The following is a 19,064-nucleotide window of genomic DNA, read 5'->3' as shown; positions in this document are numbered from 1 at the left end:
TGTTTCTGCCGATGAATTTTATTAGTTGTAAGGCCGCGTGCGAGGAAGACACGCGTGCTGTATAACGACCAATGAAAATGGGTCACTTGCGTGCTAGATACCAGCGCCCTGCCTATTTCTGTTTGCTGGGTGGGGCGGCCAGCTAAGTTCCGGGGTCTGACCTGCGCAGTAGGTGCGGGGTCCTGGTGCAGCCGAGCACGGAGAGCAGGCGGTGTCGCTCGGCGGGCGCGGCGGCGGGGAGGCGGTCCAGCGCGAACTGCCACTCGCTGACGCCGCCCAGCCGCAGCGCCATGCAGTACACTATCCCGCGCACGTCCACCGGTATACTGGAAGTATATACAGGAAACAGCTCTTCATTTCCATATCATTTTAAATGTGGCGCGAATACAGAAAACGGTGGTAGGACCTTTTGTGAGTACGCACGGGTAGGTACCACCACCCCGCCTATTTTATTTTATTTATTGCTTAGATGGGTGGACGAGCTCATAGCCAACCTGGTGTTAAGCGGTTACTGGAGCCCATAGACATCTACAATGTAAATGCGCCACCCACCTTGAGCTATAAGTTCTAAAGTCTCAAGTATAGTTACAACGGCTGCACCACCCTTCAAACCGAAACACATTACTGCTTTACGACAGAAGGCAAGGCATGCTTTATACCTCAAGGTGGGTGGCGCGTTCTGGTGGGTGGTGGTGTCTGAAAATCATCGAAAATAAGAAAAGCAAAATGTTTCATCGTTGCTTAATATTTTCAAAATGAATTTTGAAATTTCAGAATGAAATTTCCTATTTTTTTCACAACTGAAGACGAATTTAAAAAACGCAAAATCTTTTGAGAAAACAAAACGTTATTTCGCAGCGTTTCTCATTCTAAGCCCACAACGACATATTCTCTGATTAAATTACAAGCACGCGACCCCGCTTGTGTTAATAATACCGCCCCACAACTAAAAACCAGAGGTCACTTAACCGTATCGTAAACTGACTTTTTTTACGAACGAGGGATCACTGGCGGCCCAAAGGCCTTTCCAGTTTTACCAGGACAGGTGGGCGAGCAAAGGCTCAGCAAGGAGGGGTGGGATTTGCTAACAGCTGCCTGAGCACCTCCGAAGGAGACCTAACAACTTCGCGAATGAATCTACTACCGGATCGGAATCGCGACCCGCTGATAAGATCCGACGAGAAACTCAGTGGGTTGATGCATGGGTTAGGTTGCAATTGGGTTATAAACTAGCTGTTCCTTGTTCTTCAAGTGTTACTAACAAATAAAAGAGCTATAAAATTACTCATTAAAGCGGTCAGGGTCAGGAGAAGTGCTCCAATTCTTGAATGATATAATAGCATTCTGTATGCAGTCTGAATTCTCGAAATGGCACGCCGATGCCCAGAGATCCACCCTGTGCTGGGCCGTTATAACACTCTCGTCTTCTCGAATGTCCCATCCGACATCTCTGATGGCCCCTTGTAGCAGCCGATCAACGTATATCTGGGAACAAAAGAAAAGAATGTATCCGTCAGAAGCGATTTCAAACTTTTTAAATAATACATAGTTTACTGAATTTGAACACAAAATTATTTCTCTTCACTACTGCTTCAACAGCCACATTGTTTTTTTTATATGAATGAGGTATTACTGGCGGCCCTTTCCATTTTCACCAGGACAGGTCAGCGCACAAAGGCTCAGCCAGGAAAGGTTGGATTTGCTAACAGGTCCGAGCGCCTTCAAAGGAGACCTAACAACTCAAGAGTAGCTGCTTCGCGAATGAATCTACTAACGGATCGGAATCGCAACCCGCTGTGAAGATTCGGCGAGAAACTCAGCGGGCTGTTGCATGGGTTAGGTGACACATTGTATACATGGTAAAATGGTAAACCACATTGTATTTTTACTAGAACATGTTTTTGTTACTTTTATATCCATCTTTAATAGACAAACGAACTCCCACTTGATGCTAAATTGTTAGCGAAACCCATTAACGTAATTTTCACAACGTATTCCTTGAACTTGACTAAATAATAAAATGTTTAACATTAATTTTAGTGACACACAGCGACATCTAGCGGTAACTACCGCATGTGTTCTACCGTCTGATTTTACCTACGATTGTATAAGTTTGATTAATTTAATTCATTTAAAGAACCTATTTTATCAAAAGTGATAGTCGATAATAGCATTATGGACTACTAAAGGAATCTTCGACGGCGATTCTGAATCAAAAATGGCCGTTTTGAAGATTTAAACGCGACCCTTGACTTCCAATCTATATATATAAAAGAAAGTCGTGTTAGTTACACTATCTATAACTCAAGAACGGCTGAACTGATTTGGCTGAAAATTGGTAGGGAGGTAGCTTAGAACCAGGAGAATGACATGGGACCTTTTATCACGTTCCCGTAGGACGTGACATACAACGTGGTATAAACAAAACGCAACTCATATGGAATAACAAAAAGCAACTGACAGCTAAACGTAATGTAGTCTATGGTTAATTATAGTAGAATTTTGAAGTTAACCGGTTGATGTGTTTGTTTCGAGTTTCTATTAGCTTATTATGCGAGATAGGTAATCATTAAGAAGGCCATGTCGGGACCAACACGATCAAATCTTTCCCGACGAAGCCGTAATGCAACTAGGATTCGAAACATTCCGAGTGAAAGGACTGAAGAAGAACAAGAAAATATAATAATAATAATAATAACCATCATTGTTCCAATAGTTGTATCGGTACACGGCTTGATAGCGAAAAGTTTCGATCAACATCTTAAGAAACTTTCGTTATCCAGCTGGGTTAAGGGCCTAATACAGAAAGCAGTTATCCTCGATACTGCACGCATTGTGAGGAGGTTTCTCACTCTGGAGTCCTAACCACTGGTGGCTTGTGTCGTAGACACCGCCATCAGCGGCAATCTATTTTTATATAGTGTTTTTTAAAAATTGTATTTTTAATATATTTTTTAAAAAATATTATGTAATTAATAAGATTTTAAATAAATATAAATAAATAATAATAACAACTAAAATACATGGCCAATAAAATATCATTAAAGTACTTGCTTTTTTAATTTACATTAATTATTCAAATAAAAAATTTACCTTGATCAAATCAGTCTGCTCATTTATTGCCTCTAAGGCGGAACAAAGTTCGCCGGGTCACCTAGTAACTAATATAGTTAATAATAAAATGTAAATTACCAGCTAATTATAAATTAATCAAAGCCACGTTTAACGATCGAAAAAATTACGATTTATCATTTAAAATCTGAACGAAAATTTGCATAGAACATTTTGTTCTTCGTCTTTTTTAAATCATATTTTAGAAGATGCTAGAAGATGATATAGAGATGTCAAACATTTTGTTGCTAAGTCAAAAAGATCATTTAAAACAAACCGAAAAAAGGCTATCATTATTGATACCACTTCTAAGTAAATGTAAATACATTTATTGCCGTAATATTATATTATAATATAGGTATCATTTACTAGCTGATAACATTTTGATATAAAACAGTTTCGACTTTAAAGATCAATAAATTATCGACTTGGAAATTAATACGTAATGCTTTAACAAATTCAAAACATGAAGGGAAAAGCTAATTTAAACGCGACTATAAAAACGAAATGATGAAAAGTGGTAATTATACTGAGACCTAAGAACTTATATATCAAGGTGGGTGGCGCATTTACGTTGTAGATGTCTATGGACTCCAGTAACCACTTAACACCAGGTGGGCTGTGGGCTCGTCCAACCGTCGAAACAATTAAAAAAAAATGGGGATAAGAATGTCGGGCGATCGAACGTTGTGACACATAACAGGGAGTGATGAAGTCGTCGTGGCCTAAAGGATAAGACGTCTGGTGCATTCGTATCCTAACGATGCACCGGTGTTCGAATCCCGCAGGCGGGTACCAAGTTTTCTAATGAGATACGTACTTGACAATTGTTCACTGTTGATTGAACACGGTGAAGGAATAACATCGTGTTATAAAAATCTAACCCGTAAAATTACAATTTGCATAATTACTGGTAGTAGGTCCTCTTGTGAGTCCGCACGGGTAGGTATTCCTATTTCTGCCGTGGAGCAGTAATGCGTTTCGTTTTGAAGGGCGGGGTAGCCGTTGTAACTATACTGAGACCTTAGAACTTATATCTCAAGGTGGTTGGCGCATTTACGTTGTAGATGTCTATTGGCTCCAGTAACCACGTAACACCAGGTGGGCTGTGAGCTCGTCCACCCATCTCAGCAATAAATAAATAAAGGTATATGCTTGGCAGAAGATATCAAAGGGCTGAAGATATATACATGAAATAGTTTGAACCCCACTTAAAGGTTCTCGTACAAACAGATTACGTAGAGACCCTAAACTTACCCCGTATTCCACATAATGCTCTCCATTTGACAGCATGGTGTCAATATAGCCAAGGGCAGAAAGACCGGCCTTCCATGGTACGTAGCTGCGTTCATGGGCGAGGTAGCTGACCACGTCCAAGGCCGTCTTGTAGTCCAAACGACCGGTCAGAGCAAGGTTCATCGCGTCATCAACTATCTGGGCTCGATTGATGACGTGGATTTCTTGAAAACGATTCTTGTCGTTGAGTACCGCAGTCAGGAGTTGCCAGTTACGGGTGTCGTAGTTCACGCGGTAGAAACCTATCAGAGAAAAAGAAAAGTAAAACTATTTCAGTGTTGTCATTAAAAAGAGATGTTGGAATGGTGGTTGAAGATCGAATGCTATGACAGCAACGTTTCTCCATTTCCTTTCATTATACATAGTAATAGGCCAAACGAGCACTATTGAAGCTTTCGCTGAAAGCTTAAAGACACTAAAGCGTAAAACGTCGGCCATCTTAACCCTTGAGATCGGAGTTGCTCGATTGCTTGACAATGAGGTTACCAATGCTTTCACCTTTGGATTTTTCATCACTCCTATCTCCAAATACCGACATGAAAATCGTGCAACAGCGTTTCAGAATGTGAGTCTAGATAGATATCTTGGTCTGAGTAACTAAGATGTCCAATCTTGTCTTTGCTAGGCCATTACATCCATAGAGCATGTTTATGCAAAAAGCATTAAAGACGTTTGGCCCCCGCACCCTTTGTCTCGCGTTACTCTGGGAACGTTAAAAAATGAAGTTCTCATTCGGACCACCTCAAGCGTACGCTGTGCATATTTGTTTTCAATTCTCAAGTTATGATTTAATAACTAAAATAATTCCCTAACAGAGCATGTATACAGTGCTCATGCAGAACGGGCAGGTTTTGACGTTGTCCGACAGATTAGTCTTACGTAAGTGGCCCACAATACCGAAATACTTATGGCCTAAAGTCAGTACTTAGGATAGATATGGTTAAGTAGTTAAGAATAAAGTAAAGATACTTTTACTAAGAACAAACAATGACGAAATAGTAGCAACACCCTAAAGAGCCATGGGTTCTAATTAATACCTAAATAGGCTACCACTTTAGATCCTTTAACCTTAAAACTCATCTATCCTGTCACTCCTACAATTCTATTCGCACCTTTTTTAAGCATCGTATAGTTATAACACTCACCTGTTTCTTGAATATTAACAATTAACCAGTCCTCGTTCTTGACAGGGAAGTCTTTGACGACACTCTGCACTCCCTCAAGCCAGAACTTTGGTCTGGTCGACCGGAAATCTTGCTCGGAAGCTGTTGTGTAAGACACAGGTATCCACCACAGGGGCGCTTGTTGAGATGATGATGTTTCATTGATCAGTACGAACCTTTCCTGAAACATGTAATCCTTTTTGAGAATTTTATTGTAGGAATTAAATAACAGAGGAAAGCAGGAATAAGTTCCCATGGGATTATTTTTTGTTATAGATACAAACCACAGCATGACTCAACGTAGTTCATAATGTCTCAATGGGATAAGAAGATCGCTAATGTGGCGTATAAACCATAACGCAATGAAAAATGGCATCAATGGAAATAGTCGCCTACGCGTTTTGAAAAGGTTTTTTTTATATCGCCTTTGTCGGAAGACCAGATGGTGAGTTGTTACTGATGGACAGCCGCAATGTCAGAGGTACAGCCAAGTCGCTTAAAGAAGGATATGCCATAGCGTTCGGGACACATCGTGGAAGAGAAGATTCCAGAGCCACATGGCACGTGACAGAGCAGATCTCTGAAAACGCACTCTTGAGGAACTATTTCAGATATTATGCATAAACTCTGTGCCGCAAAGCAGAGCAGGCCAGGGTAGATCATAAAAGAAACAAGCGAAAGAGAATGACTACATCGGGGCTTATAAATATATGTACAAATTAAAGAATTTTCAAATGTCAGTAGATGTCATTTCTTATTGAATTATTGTTGTTAAACTAACTTCAAGAAGTAGCCTGCTGAGGAAAGCGCGTTCACTAATTATTGGTTTTTTCAGTATTGGACGAGGTTGAAGTCTTGTCAAAGAAAATATCTCCACGAAACGAATGGCTTCTTCGCGACAAAACCAGACCAGTTGATTATAGGATAGATGCTTCTTAATATATCATAATTAAAGCAGGTGTCCTTGGTAATCGTACGCCATGAAGGATTTATTTTAAAAATAGCCCTAAAACTTATTTAATTCCAACATAGCCGTGGAACGAACTCAGAAATTCAATCAACCAAAAAATCAAATTCTATAAAACGCGATGACGCACAATTTTTGTTATCAATTAAGTGCATTCGGTTTAATTAGTAAATCTACATCATCGTTATATTTATCCTTGTGTATCGATTTCATTACTGGTATTATTCGGAAAATGATCTAATCAAATGATAGCACGCCTATGAATAATACAGACGGTATTTTATTGATAAAAGGAATCCGGATTGTGTTGATAAGCTATGTAATTTTATTAGCGGCACGTGCGTCACGTGGCTTTAAGGCCCGATGGGGATTTTTAGTGTCTTGGAATAAAGAGTATACGGCCCACTTGATGATGAATTAGCACCATCGGTCGTGGATAAATACTAGCAATCACCAATTAGGTTGAAAAGAGAGATAGGTATGGGAGAGGGGATTTCTTTCTGGAATCGAGTAGGACATGGTCAAGCTGAGGCGTGGAAAAGTAACGGGAATGAACACGACAGTTCCGGGTATCTTAGGTTCAGATATCCAGGCATTGGGTCCATCTTATCCAGAACATGGATGACGCTGCGTATTTCTTTACATGACAAAGTCTGAATTACATAATCATTTGCAATTTTTCAAACCAGAACGAGTTATTGCTAAGCGACAGTTGTAGAAAATGAGATTATTTACTCATGTAGACTCACAATATAAATTTAAGCACCTACTAAAAGGCGCATAGTCGATTTATAACGATACCAGGTCGCCTATTGCAAATCAAATATTTTTAATTTCCAATAATATTGAAATGAATTAATAACTTAGGACTAATTTTATTTTATTTTGTGCAACGTAGTGACATCTGTTGAAAAATAAAGTAATTTCGGAAATAAATTGGGTTAAATTAATTTTTACTTAAATCTGTGCTGCTTACACGGTATGATAATCTTTTTAGATATAAGTATTAAAGAAAACTAAGAAAGGAAGAGGAAGAAGTAGACCTAAGAAGAAATGGATGGATTGCGTGAAAGACGATATGTGTAAGAGGGGAGTGAGCGAAGAAATGGTATATGATAGAGGAGTATGGAAGGAGAAAACATGTTACGCCGACCCCAGATGACTAGGAGAAGGGCAGGAGAATGATGATGATGATAAAGAAAACTATAATCTTCTGTTAAATAGTAAGCTGGATTACCTTGACCGCCATCTATTGATTAATAATTGCAACATTTTCAACGTCAATTATTTATCTTTTATAAAATGTTTTTTTTCTTTATATTAACCTAGAAAATTCGCATTCATTAATTAGTTGGTACTGAAATTTGTATTGTGAGTTTTACATGAGTAAATAATCTCATCTACTATAGCATTGTAATTTACAAAGCATTATCAATGTCGACTCGTCCCAAATTTATTGTTTAACGGCTGCCTCACTCTTCAAATACCGTATGTTCCATGGGGAGTGCTCTGAGGAATTGTTCGAAATGATACCGGTATCTCGTTTTTACCATCGCACCGCCCGCCACCGGAGTAGAGTTCATCCATACTACCTGGAGCCACTGCGGTCATCGACAGTGCGTTTCCAGAGATATTTTTTGCCACGTACCATCCGGCTATGGAATGAGCTCCCCTCCACGGTATTTCCCGAGCGCTATGACATCTCCTTCTTCAAACGAGGCTTGTGGAGAGTATTAAGCGGTAGGCAGCGGCTTGGCTCTGCCCGTGGCATTGCTGAAGTCCATGGGCGACGGTAACCACTCACCATCAGATGGGCCGTATGCTCGTCTGCCGAAAAGGGCAATAAAAAGAAAAACGCACGACGGAATCCTTATGTGTGGTGAATACGCCCTATCACAAATAATGCAACAAATCATGACCAAACCTGACTGAATTTGATTTGTTGGTTTCCGTAATCTCTATTGACGGTGAGCACCGGGAATCCAGTCTGCAAAGTCCACGAGTCCATGACGACCGCAACATCGATTTTGAGGTTCCTTTGCGTGGCGACCGCAGTCAGCGCAGCCCAGAGATCCTTCTGCTCCGCGTTCCCATACATCTTCGATTTCAGGTAGTTAGTGACGCCCGCGTTGAAGATATCATCAGTGAGAATGTGGTTCAGCATCCGGAGCAGAGCGGCACCTGAATTTGTAGTTACCAAAAAATGAAATTTTTTTAAGCATCTTTTATACCATTGTCGTCGCTTTAACTCTCCAGAACCGACAGAATTTATCGCTCTAGTCGATCGTAGGCTACTGAAGGATCAAATGTTTTTATATAAAGTAATAAATAACGAGATTGATTCTAGCTATCTTCTTTTCAAAATTTCATTTAAATGTAGTCGTATTTCCGCGCGTTCTAAACAGACCTTCCACATGTCCACGGCTCGAACGAAATATGCTTCTAATTCTTTTATCCGTAGATCTTGTAGGTTGTATGATGCTAAGTTCTCTAATGCTGACATCTTTTGCTTGTCACTTGTAGCATATAGAAATGCTATTTTAAAGTATTTATAAGGTGATTTAGTCCGATGAGTATTATATGTAGTTCTATAGTGTAAGTTGATGTATAAAATAATATGTGCGTATTGTGTTGCTTTTGTTTTTTGTAATTTAAATTTCTAAATTTCTCTTCGCTGTTCGCTTTCTACTTATATGTCATTTTGATTGTGGAAACATATTTGGTTATTGTTTTATCTATATTTTTTTAAATATTATATGTTTGTATTGTGCTGTTTGTTTCCCAAATAAATAAACAAAATAAATAGAGGCACGTGTTCATTAAATTTCTAGATTGGATTACTTTACATAATTACTTAAAAAATCTAGACTCAATAAAAAATAATTAAACAAAATCATGTAAAACTGAAGTCATCGTGGCCTAAAGGATAACACCAGGTGCATCAACACAGTCGTATCAAGCGATACGTGTGCGCCGGTGTTCGAATCCCGCAGGCGGGTACAATTTTTCTGATGAAATACGTACTTAACGAATGTTCACGAATGACTTCCACATTAAAAGGACTAACTTCATGTTTTTTTTTTATTTTTTATTGCTTAGGTGTGTGGACGAGCGCACAGCCCACCTGGTGTTAAGTGGTTACTGGAGCCCATAGACATCTACAGCGTAAATGCGCCACACACCTTGAGATATAAGTTCTAAGTTCTCAGTATAGTTACAACGGCTGCCCCACCCTTCAAACCGAAACGCATTACTGCTTCACGGCAGAAATAGGCGGGGCGGTGGTACCTACCCGTGCGGACTCACAAAGAGGTCCTACCACCAGTAATTACGCAAATTATAATTTTTGCGGGTTTGATTTTTATTACACGATGTTATTCCTTCACCATGGAAGTCAATCGTGAACAATTGTTAAGTACGTATTTCATTAGAAAAATTGGTACCCGCCTGCGGGATTCGAACACCGGTGCTTCGCTAGATACGAATGCACCGGACGTCTTATCCTTTAGGCCACGACGACTTCATGTAACAAAAATCTAATCCGCAATAATTATAATTAGCATAATTACTGGAGATAAAGCGTCATGTGAGTCCGCACGGGTAGGCACCACCACCCTGCCTATTTCTGCCGTGAAGCAGTATTGCGTTTCAGTTTGAAGGCTGGGGCAACCGTATACTGAGACCTTAAAACTCATATCTCAAGGTAGGTGGTGGGTAGTGACCACTTAACACCAGGCTAGCAATAAAAATAAAACACTGTGTACTGATAGCCAAATTAATGAACGTCAAACTGAAGTTCTTTCATACAAAGAAATAAATTGTAACGATCGATTCGTGATTCTTTTTAAAGCGGTTATTTGCTGTCTACCATCTATTGAGTAGTTGTAATTGGTTTCATAAGCGTTCGGTGCTAAGCCATCTACTCATATCTGTTCATAAAATATTTATAACTACTGATACCATGAACCCCATGCTTTTTGCAATAAAATTATTTTTTCTTACACAATTTTTATTAAAATTTATTTTCTATTTGTTTGTTGGATTTTCTACAAAAGCGTATTTTGTAAGTTTTTTTAGACTATTATTTATTTTTCATTTTTAGTTGAATTTCAACTTTTAAAACTTTTCTTTTTCATTTTTTTTTTAATATTGATTAGTTATCAGTCCTTAATAAGTATACTAAATTTCGAGTTAACCCGACGTTTTGAAGGGGGCCAAAATCATGTTCAAAGATTCCGTTACAAACATACATACGCCTGAAGCTAATAAAAGCGTATTAAATAAGAAAGCTGTAACGTCTTCCCTCTTTAGTCCATCGTCTTAGTCAATATTTAGAAGCCAACTAGCCTGTCAGAGTAAGCCCATAAAAGTAAAAATCATGATCGAACCTTTTCCATATGATATTTTGTCAAATATAGCGTCGGTCTCTTCGGAAGCCGTGACGTCGACGGAGAGCTGATGCGAAGAGTTCAGCGCATCCAATTGGAATACATTGTGGACTTGGTCCAAAATACACAGCTCGGTAAGATTCCACGATTTCTCAACCTAAAAAAATATATTTTGCATTAGTCAAAATGATGAATGATCCCTCGAGTTTCCAGTAATCTGGCGGGTCTGTTAAAAGTAGAAGTTCAAAAGTTTTCAATAAATATATAACCAATATCTATGTCAATTATCTAGAATCGAAATATATCTAGAATAGAAAATATATGAATCCGTTCGTAACTTAAGAATATTAAAAACCTGGCAGTAAACTAGTCAAACAAATACAAAAAAGGATTTTATTGGTAAGCTATATGCTATAGTTCTGGTTTGCCGTTGGTGTTTGTTAATTGTTATAGAGAAATGATAGACGAACTTATAGTGTAGGTACTTATACTCCGAAAACCACTGGGTAGACCGTGGCAGAAATAACAGATCTGCATATCGATCCAATTTAAAAACACAGTATCAACATGAACCTTTTGTTTTACCAACTAGACAAGGACTCTTTAATCTTCTATATATGAGTCGACTATTATCAAAGTCGGCAATGTGACTTTTGGACAATCATTAGTAAATCAGAAAAACGAATTATTGACTTTGTGTTCCATTGGCAGTCACAAAACTCTTCTGAACGACATCTTAGATAAATAACAGGTTAAGTATTAACCTTTATTTAATGCAGGTTTTGAACGGTATTCTTTGAAGGAGACGATTATGTTCAAATCAATCTGTATTGACATATCAATAACATTTTTTTGTCCAAATGCACAGATTGCCACCTTTGATAATAGACGACTCATATATAAAAAAAGAATTGCTGTTCGTTAGTCGTTAAAACTCGAGAACGGCTGGACAGATTTGGCTAATTTTAGTTTTGAATTATTTGTCGAAGTCCAGAGAAGGTTTAAAAGGTAGATAAATATGAAAATGCTTGGAATTAAATAAGCAAATAGCAATTTTGTTTTTCCTTTGATATGTCTCCCGTCGGACCGATTTTTTTTGTTTGTTTTAAGTTTATTTTATACAAAAGTTTAGGTCTTTTATTTATCGATTGAGGCACTACGAGGTCTGCCGGGTCAGCTAGTAATAAAATTCTTAAGCCAGCATCACATCAGCCAATGGAACCAAACTAAGTCATAAACTCACAGCATCGACAGCAACGTATTCGACGTACGTAGCGAAACCCTCGTTCAGCCAAAGGTCTCGCCACCAGGAAGGCGTCACGAGGTTCCCGAACCACTGATGAGCGATCTCGTGAGCGACCACGGTGGCCACGTGCACCTTGTCCATCGTAGCTGACACACCTTGCTGGTAAAGCATGGCTATTTCCCTGAGAACGAATCATTCAGAAAGTTACAGATATTGAGATTACACTGACAAGCTCATATTTGGTCACATGACGGTCTGATTCTTAATTGACTACGAACACGATTACTACTAAGTCTACGACTAAGTCGTCGTGGCCTAAGGGACGTCCGGTGCATTCGTGTTGAGCGGTGCACCGGTGTTCGAATCCCAGGCGGGTACCCATTTTTCTAATGAAATACGTACTCAAAAAATGTTCACGATTGACTTCCACGGTGCAGGAATAAAATCATGTAATAAAACTCAAACCCGCAGAATTATAATCTGTGTAATTACTGGTGGTAGGACCTCTTGTGAGTCCGCGCGGGTAGGTACGACCCTGCCTCTTTCTACCGTGAAGCAGTAATGCGTTTCAGTTCGAAGGGTGGGGCAGCCATTGTAGGTGTCTATGGGCTCCAGTGACCACTTAACATCAGGTGGGCTGTGAGCTCGTCCTCCACTCATCTAAGCAATAAATAAATAAAAGAACAATGATTCTCCTACCTCAAATCTTAAGTCATAATTGCGTAGCGACATAAAAAATTAATGTACTGACAGCATAAACAGACAATGCACTCGCTGCATGTAATGTACTGATTGCACATAAATTAAAAAGATTTCGTTATTTCGTACGTGATTTACATAGAATTGCCGAAAGTATTAACGCGGATAATACCTATTTAATTCAGGAAAATAAAATATCGGACGCCGAGGAAAAAACCTCAAATGAAGTTAATGTCATATTGAACAAGCTTAACCTCGACGGAATTCGCGCAAAGGTCGTTGGTATTCAAGGCCTGAATTATTTGCAAGCTGTCCTTGAATACGCGATAAATTCTGGGAGCCTCGCGATATTCAACCTTATTCAGACGTGGTATACAGCTAGTTGATGGTACCTCGGTCTCTAACGCTGATATAAGATTTATTATTAGTATCAAATGCCTCAAAAAAATTGTCACAATCAACTGAAAAACGCATCCTGATTGTGGCTAACCGAAAGACTGAGTAAAGTGGAAACATTATAAGCAGTCGACAAGTTCTTAAGCAATCATCTCTAGGGATAAGACGGTAACACTAATTACTTATGTGTGCGGTAGTCTGGTATTCTTTTCTTTATATATATAATGCTACTATACGCGTGGTCAGTATGTCACTGAATTCCGCCTAAACGGCTGGATTGACTTGAATGAATTATTTGTGGGAGTCCAGATAAGGTTTAAAAGGTAGATAAATATGAAAATGCTCGAAATTAAATAAATTTTGTTTTTCCTTTGGTGTCCCGCCCGTCGGACGAATTCCTTTTGTTTGTTCTAAGTTTATTTTATACAACCGTTTAGATCTTTTTATTTATCGATTGAGGCACTACGAAGTCTGCCGAGTCAGCTATTCTATTATAAAACCTATTCCTCAAATTATTTATGAGAATGTCGTCTCATATAGATCAGTTCACAGTATATGCGGCTCCCCGCATTGCTGATGTTACGGACGGCAACTACTCAGCATCGAGTGGCCCCTTTGTTGTCGAGGGAATTTAAAAGACACCATTCTAGACAAGCTCATATCATGAATAGAGACTGCCAACGCTTTTCAGCATAAAGCGCTCGGTGCTTTAAAATTCATGAGTATTTTATATTCATAAACGCTTTCAGGAATTTCCTGAGGTTCTAAAAACATGAAAATATGTTCAAGGTTTAATTTCGCGATTATTTATTATTATTATTATTTATACTCAGTCCAACATTTTCGACGTAATTAATTGTTAGTCTTTCTGTCATAGAACGCACTATATCCGGGTCAGTCTAATATATATCTAACTAGTATCTGTGGATAGAATGTGATGATGTCGTAGCCTAAAAGATAAGACGCCCGGTGTACTTTTTTATTTTATGTTTATTGCTTAGATGGGTGAACGAGCTCACAGCCTGGTGTTAAGTGGTTACCGGAGCCCATAGACATCCACAGCGTAAATCCGCCACCCACCTTGAGATATAAGTTCTAATGGTCTCAAATATAGTTACAACGGCTGCCCCACCCTTCAAACCGAAACGCATTACTGCTTCACGGCAGATATAGGCACGGTGGTGGTACCTACCCGTGCGGACTCACAAGAGGTCCTACCACCAGTATGGTGATTTTATGGAGTGATGCAACTATACCGCTGTTCAAATTACATCAGAAGGTCTTTTTATAAGTACTTTTATAAGTAAATACTTAAGCAGTGTTCGTGAACAATCATCATTATCCTGCCCTTTTCCCAGTCGCCTAGGGTCGGCGCAACATGTTTTCTCCTTCCATACTCCTCTATCATATACCATTTCTTCGCTCACCCCCTGTTACACTTATCGTCTTTCACGCTTCTTTCTATTTGTGAACATTATCCATGATATATGAGTACCATCGTGTAAAACGATCGAATCCGGGAGTACTGTGAGCCCGCATATATAAGATCCTGCCGCAAAGCGGTGGTAGGACCTCTTGTGAGTCCGCGCGGGTAGGTACCACCGCCCTGCCTATTTCTGCCGTAAAGCAGTAATGCGTTTCGGTCTGAAGGGTAGGGCAGCCGTTGTAACTATACTGAGATCTTCGAACTTATATCTCAAGGTGGGTGGCGCATTTACGTTTTAGATGTCTATGGGCTCCAGTAACTACTTAACACCAGGTGGGCTGTGAGCTCATCCACCCATCTAAGCAATAAAAAAAAGCAGTCGTTAAAAAAGCAGGTTAAGGTCAGAACAGCCGCCATACAATAGAATTGAGACTTCGACCGTCGGTGTCAAAGTGTGTGGCGAACTTCCACCCATGTTCAATACGAAAAATAATTTCTAGTCCAAAGAATTTGTTACCTGAAAGTCAAGAGTCCCCAGTTCTCCATAGCACCGTTCTTGAAGTCCGGTAAAGCAATCATGTCGATCTTCGGTAAAGGAAATTTTATATCGTAATAATTCTCTAGAAACTTCAGTATCTTCGAGCCGATTTCGAGGGCGAAAGAAGCGGCCGGTAGGACTTTATGTCGCGCCCACACCGAGAACGTGTCCTTCGATTTACTACTGAAATCTGTGACGGCAAACGCGACGAGATACGTCGACATCGGCAATGATTCTTCGTAAAAATCATTAATGTAGCCTTCGACACTGTCACTGGAAACAGACAAAACATTTTTGTTAATTTCATTTTCATTGCTAATTGTTTAAAATATATCTAAATAAAAACAACTTAACTGTTGAAAACCAAGATTTCTGGTATACCATTTAACAGAAACAAATAAAATCAAAGTGTTTAGGTAAAACAAAATATGTATTCTAGTATTTTCGTAGGAAAAGTATAACAAGGCAGTTAGAAATTAAACATTCTAACACCTCTAGTAGAGAGATACACCATATAAATAATACGTGCTGATGTATGAGAATGAATAGGCAGCAAGTCTCCTAAAGAAGTACGTATCTGACGCACGATCGAATTGAACGATGGAGGCATGATAAATAAAGATGGAAAAAATGTGTAGTAAAAAACAAACCCGCAAAATGTATGAATTTGCATTATGAATTTTGGCAATAACCCCACCCGGATAGGCACCTCCGTCCTATCTACTTTTATAGCGTAGCACCTTTAGCTTCTAGTTTGGTTATAAAATATAATTTCAATCTCGTATCTCAATTATGGGCTCCGGTAACTATTTTATACCAAGTGAAAGGCGACATCGATTTATCTATGAAACAAAATCTTTCCACGTAATATCCACTAAAATTCAAGTCATCCAATCATTTTGAAAATCTGCATACGTATCAACTAGCGACGATAATAAAATCATTTTATAAATCTTTGTCGTATTTAAAGTATTTTTCTCTGAATCAACAAGAACTAAGATCAGACCTTGAACTAAAACTACTTACTGTGGGGACTGCTTAATACTGTTCATATTGGACAAGGAAGTCATATTGGCCGGTCTTCCGATGGTAATAGTGAACCGCGCCTTCATGGCCGGCTCGTCCCAGCAAGGGAACGCTCTCCGGGCGTCCATAGCTTGGAACTGCGTCACAGCTATCCACCTGAGGGGCATTCAGAAAACTAAAACACACAACCTAAAAAAAAAATTTTTTACTGCTTAGATGGGTGGACGAGCTCACAGCCCACCTGGTGTTCAGTTGTTACTGGAGCCCATATACATCTACAACGTAAATGCGCCACCCACCTTGAGATATAAGTTCTAAGGTCTCAGTATAGTTACAAAGGCTGCCCCGCCCTTCAAACCGAAACGCATTACTGCTTCACGGCTGAAATAGGCAGGGCAGTGGTACCTACCCGTGCGGACTCACAAGAGGTCCTACCACCAGTAAATCAATCGAAACTTGATTTCCGAAGTAACCTATTATATAAAATATTTGCATATTTGTCTGCTTATGGCGTATGAGTTGTGTAACTTTCGTGATTATTGGAATTCCAAGGAAGGTTTTAGTCGTAATCCCATCAATGAACAACAGTAGAACCATTTATCCCCAGCTGCGCCGCATGTTCGTTTGCCTCGTCGACGATAATAATAAAAAAACAATAAGCTATTAGCTATCAATAAAAGTGTGAGCAGCCTGTGTTATTGAGCATGCACAAGTGAGGGCGAACCTTTAGAATGTTAATGTCCTCATTCAAGTCCAGAAGCGAGTCGCCTCGAGTCGCGGAGTTGTTTAAAGCTACACGACACGATCTCGCACGGATTTTTGTTCTATAGACACTCTACATATAAGCAAAAATGTCCACTTTAGATGTATAATCTGCCGGATTCCTATTGGTAGATTCGTTTCTTTTTTCAAATCCAGTATTTAGATTTTACAAGATCATTAGTCTATACCGCTCTATTAAGGAGTCCATTTTATTATGTAATTAGACACTTAGCCAGGCGAAATGATAATAAATAGAGTAAGATAGTAACGGAATGGTAGTCAAGATTAGGTCAAGGTTAAGGTGCCGACACACCTATGGCTCGGTGGACCGATGATATAGTCAGGACGGCGACGCAGACGTAAATGATAATGGCGGGTGATTTAACATTATGGCATAAAAAAGTGAAGGCCTATACCCAGTAGTATCAAAGGACTAATTTGGATAGATACGTATTTGGTATACTAAGTGCACTCTTATATTCTGAAGGTCTGAAAGCCTTGATAAAAAATAAAAATAAAACCAATACGAATAACAGCTAGTTTTGTAAAACTAAAAACTTTTAAATCAAGAGATAGGATATACTTATATGAGAAGTGCAATTCTACCGGTGCGAGAACACACGAAACTGGTACTATCACTATTCATTTTCTGCAGGGAAGCAGTCATGCGTTCAAATTTGAGGATAACATAACCATTAATGCAATTGATATTTCAACCTTATCGATATCCGTTGGAATGACCGTACATCAGCTGAGTCGTTCGTCCCATTCACCAAACCCGAGCTAATATAAAAATACTAATTAATTAAGAAGGATATTACTCACTTTCTAACGCCTCCGTCTTCATAAGAGCTCCTATAAAAACCATGGAGATCATCGTTAAGGACCCCTGAGTAGCTTATTACCAATAGATACTGCATTCCAACCTCTAATTTATCTCGAACGGTCACTGTATGAAACTGCCTCAATTTATCTTCCTCTGTTTTCAGGATGTCTATTATTCTTCTATCTTTCTCTGTCAGCAACTTCAGATCTCTAAACACTAAATCGACTCCATGGAAGATAATCTCATTAGTCTCATTAAAAACCGTTAACAATATAGTAACTTCGCCTTGAAACGTGAAATTATTCTCTAAGAAGAATGGAGTAATGTTTAGATAATAATTCTCCGGCTTCACGTTTTGAGGTAAACGAAATTCTTTAGGTGTCTCCAAATTTGTATCGTTCATGACGTCTTTACCTTCTGCATCTTTGACTTTCTCTATTTCATTCTTACTTATAGCTATATTTCTTTCTGTTGCTGATTTCTTATCGTTAGCCTCTATATTCCTGTCTTTAGGTATATCTTTATTAGTTTCATTAAGGGACAGTTTAGCTTCCGCAACTCTACAGAGTTCGTATTTTGTGACATTAGCCAGCTGATCAGTTTTAGGGCAGGCAGCGAAATTGTACACCAAAAGCGATGACGTCACCAAAGTCAGTACGAATATTACGAATATAAATAGAACTAACGGCTTTGATAGAATGATTCCTCTTTCGGTTTTCGTAGTGCCATCCACTACGTTTAATGGTTCATGTGTTTGCATAGACAAATCGCCATTAGCCCGGCCTGTGAACAAATTGTATTTTGTAGAATATATAGTAGTAGATGGTAGGACCTCTTGTGAGTCCGCACGGGTAGTTACCACCGCCCTGCCTATTTTTGCCGTGAAGCAGTAATGCGTTTCGGTTTGAAGGGTGGGGCAGCCGTTGTAACTATACTGAAACCTTAGACCTTATCTCAAGGTGGGTGGCGTATTTACATTGTAGATGTCTATGGGCTCCTGTAACCACTTAACACCAGGTGGCCTGTGAACTCGCACACCCATTTAAGCAATAAAAAAAAATAAAACATTTCTCTTGAGGATATGTCTCTTCAACGTCCTCGACATAACAAATGACAGTCACACATTTTATAAAAGTTTTACAAAGTATTTTAGCTTTGATTATTGACGCTGCAGTACATAAGAGTTTTGGTAATCGCAATACCAAAAGAGCTGCCTAAGT

General features: G+C 39.1%; 1 protein-coding gene and 1 long non-coding RNA gene across 3 annotated transcripts in view; one reads left to right on the top strand and one right to left on the bottom strand.

Annotated features, from left to right (window-relative positions):
• The window catches only part of LOC101744108 (aminopeptidase N), a 35,744-nt gene that overhangs the window by 7,578 nt on the left and 9,102 nt on the right, over positions 1 to 19,064 (bottom strand). The window contains exons 2-11 of the mRNA XM_038012730.2: positions 17,844 to 18,627; positions 16,257 to 16,412; positions 15,210 to 15,503; positions 12,169 to 12,352; positions 10,926 to 11,082; positions 8,462 to 8,718; positions 5,553 to 5,751; positions 4,369 to 4,649; positions 1,286 to 1,485; positions 162 to 326 (exon numbers count right to left, since the gene is read on the bottom strand). Of these exons, the coding sequence (XP_037868658.1) occupies positions 162 to 326; positions 1,286 to 1,485; positions 4,369 to 4,649; positions 5,553 to 5,751; positions 8,462 to 8,718; positions 10,926 to 11,082; positions 12,169 to 12,352; positions 15,210 to 15,503; positions 16,257 to 16,412; positions 17,844 to 18,627 (2,677 nt within the window). The remainder of the gene's footprint in view (positions 1 to 161; positions 327 to 1,285; positions 1,486 to 4,368; positions 4,650 to 5,552; positions 5,752 to 8,461; positions 8,719 to 10,925; positions 11,083 to 12,168; positions 12,353 to 15,209; positions 15,504 to 16,256; positions 16,413 to 17,843; positions 18,628 to 19,064) is intronic.
• Positions 3,486 to 7,473, top strand: LOC134199326 (uncharacterized). 2 transcript variants are annotated; one of them, XR_009973771.1, is made up of 4 exons: positions 3,486 to 3,667; positions 5,598 to 5,760; positions 5,847 to 6,306; positions 6,406 to 7,473. It is a non-coding gene; the product is annotated as an uncharacterized LOC134199326 (long non-coding RNA). The 2 variants fall into 2 exon arrangements; XR_009973770.1 differs by having other exon boundaries at positions 3,494 to 3,667; positions 5,847 to 7,473.

This window comes from Bombyx mori, chromosome 9, assembly GCF_030269925.1.
Source record: "Bombyx mori chromosome 9, ASM3026992v2".
Taxonomy (NCBI): domain Eukaryota; kingdom Metazoa; phylum Arthropoda; class Insecta; order Lepidoptera; family Bombycidae; genus Bombyx; species Bombyx mori.
This window is presented reverse-complemented; position numbering and strand designations above follow the sequence as displayed.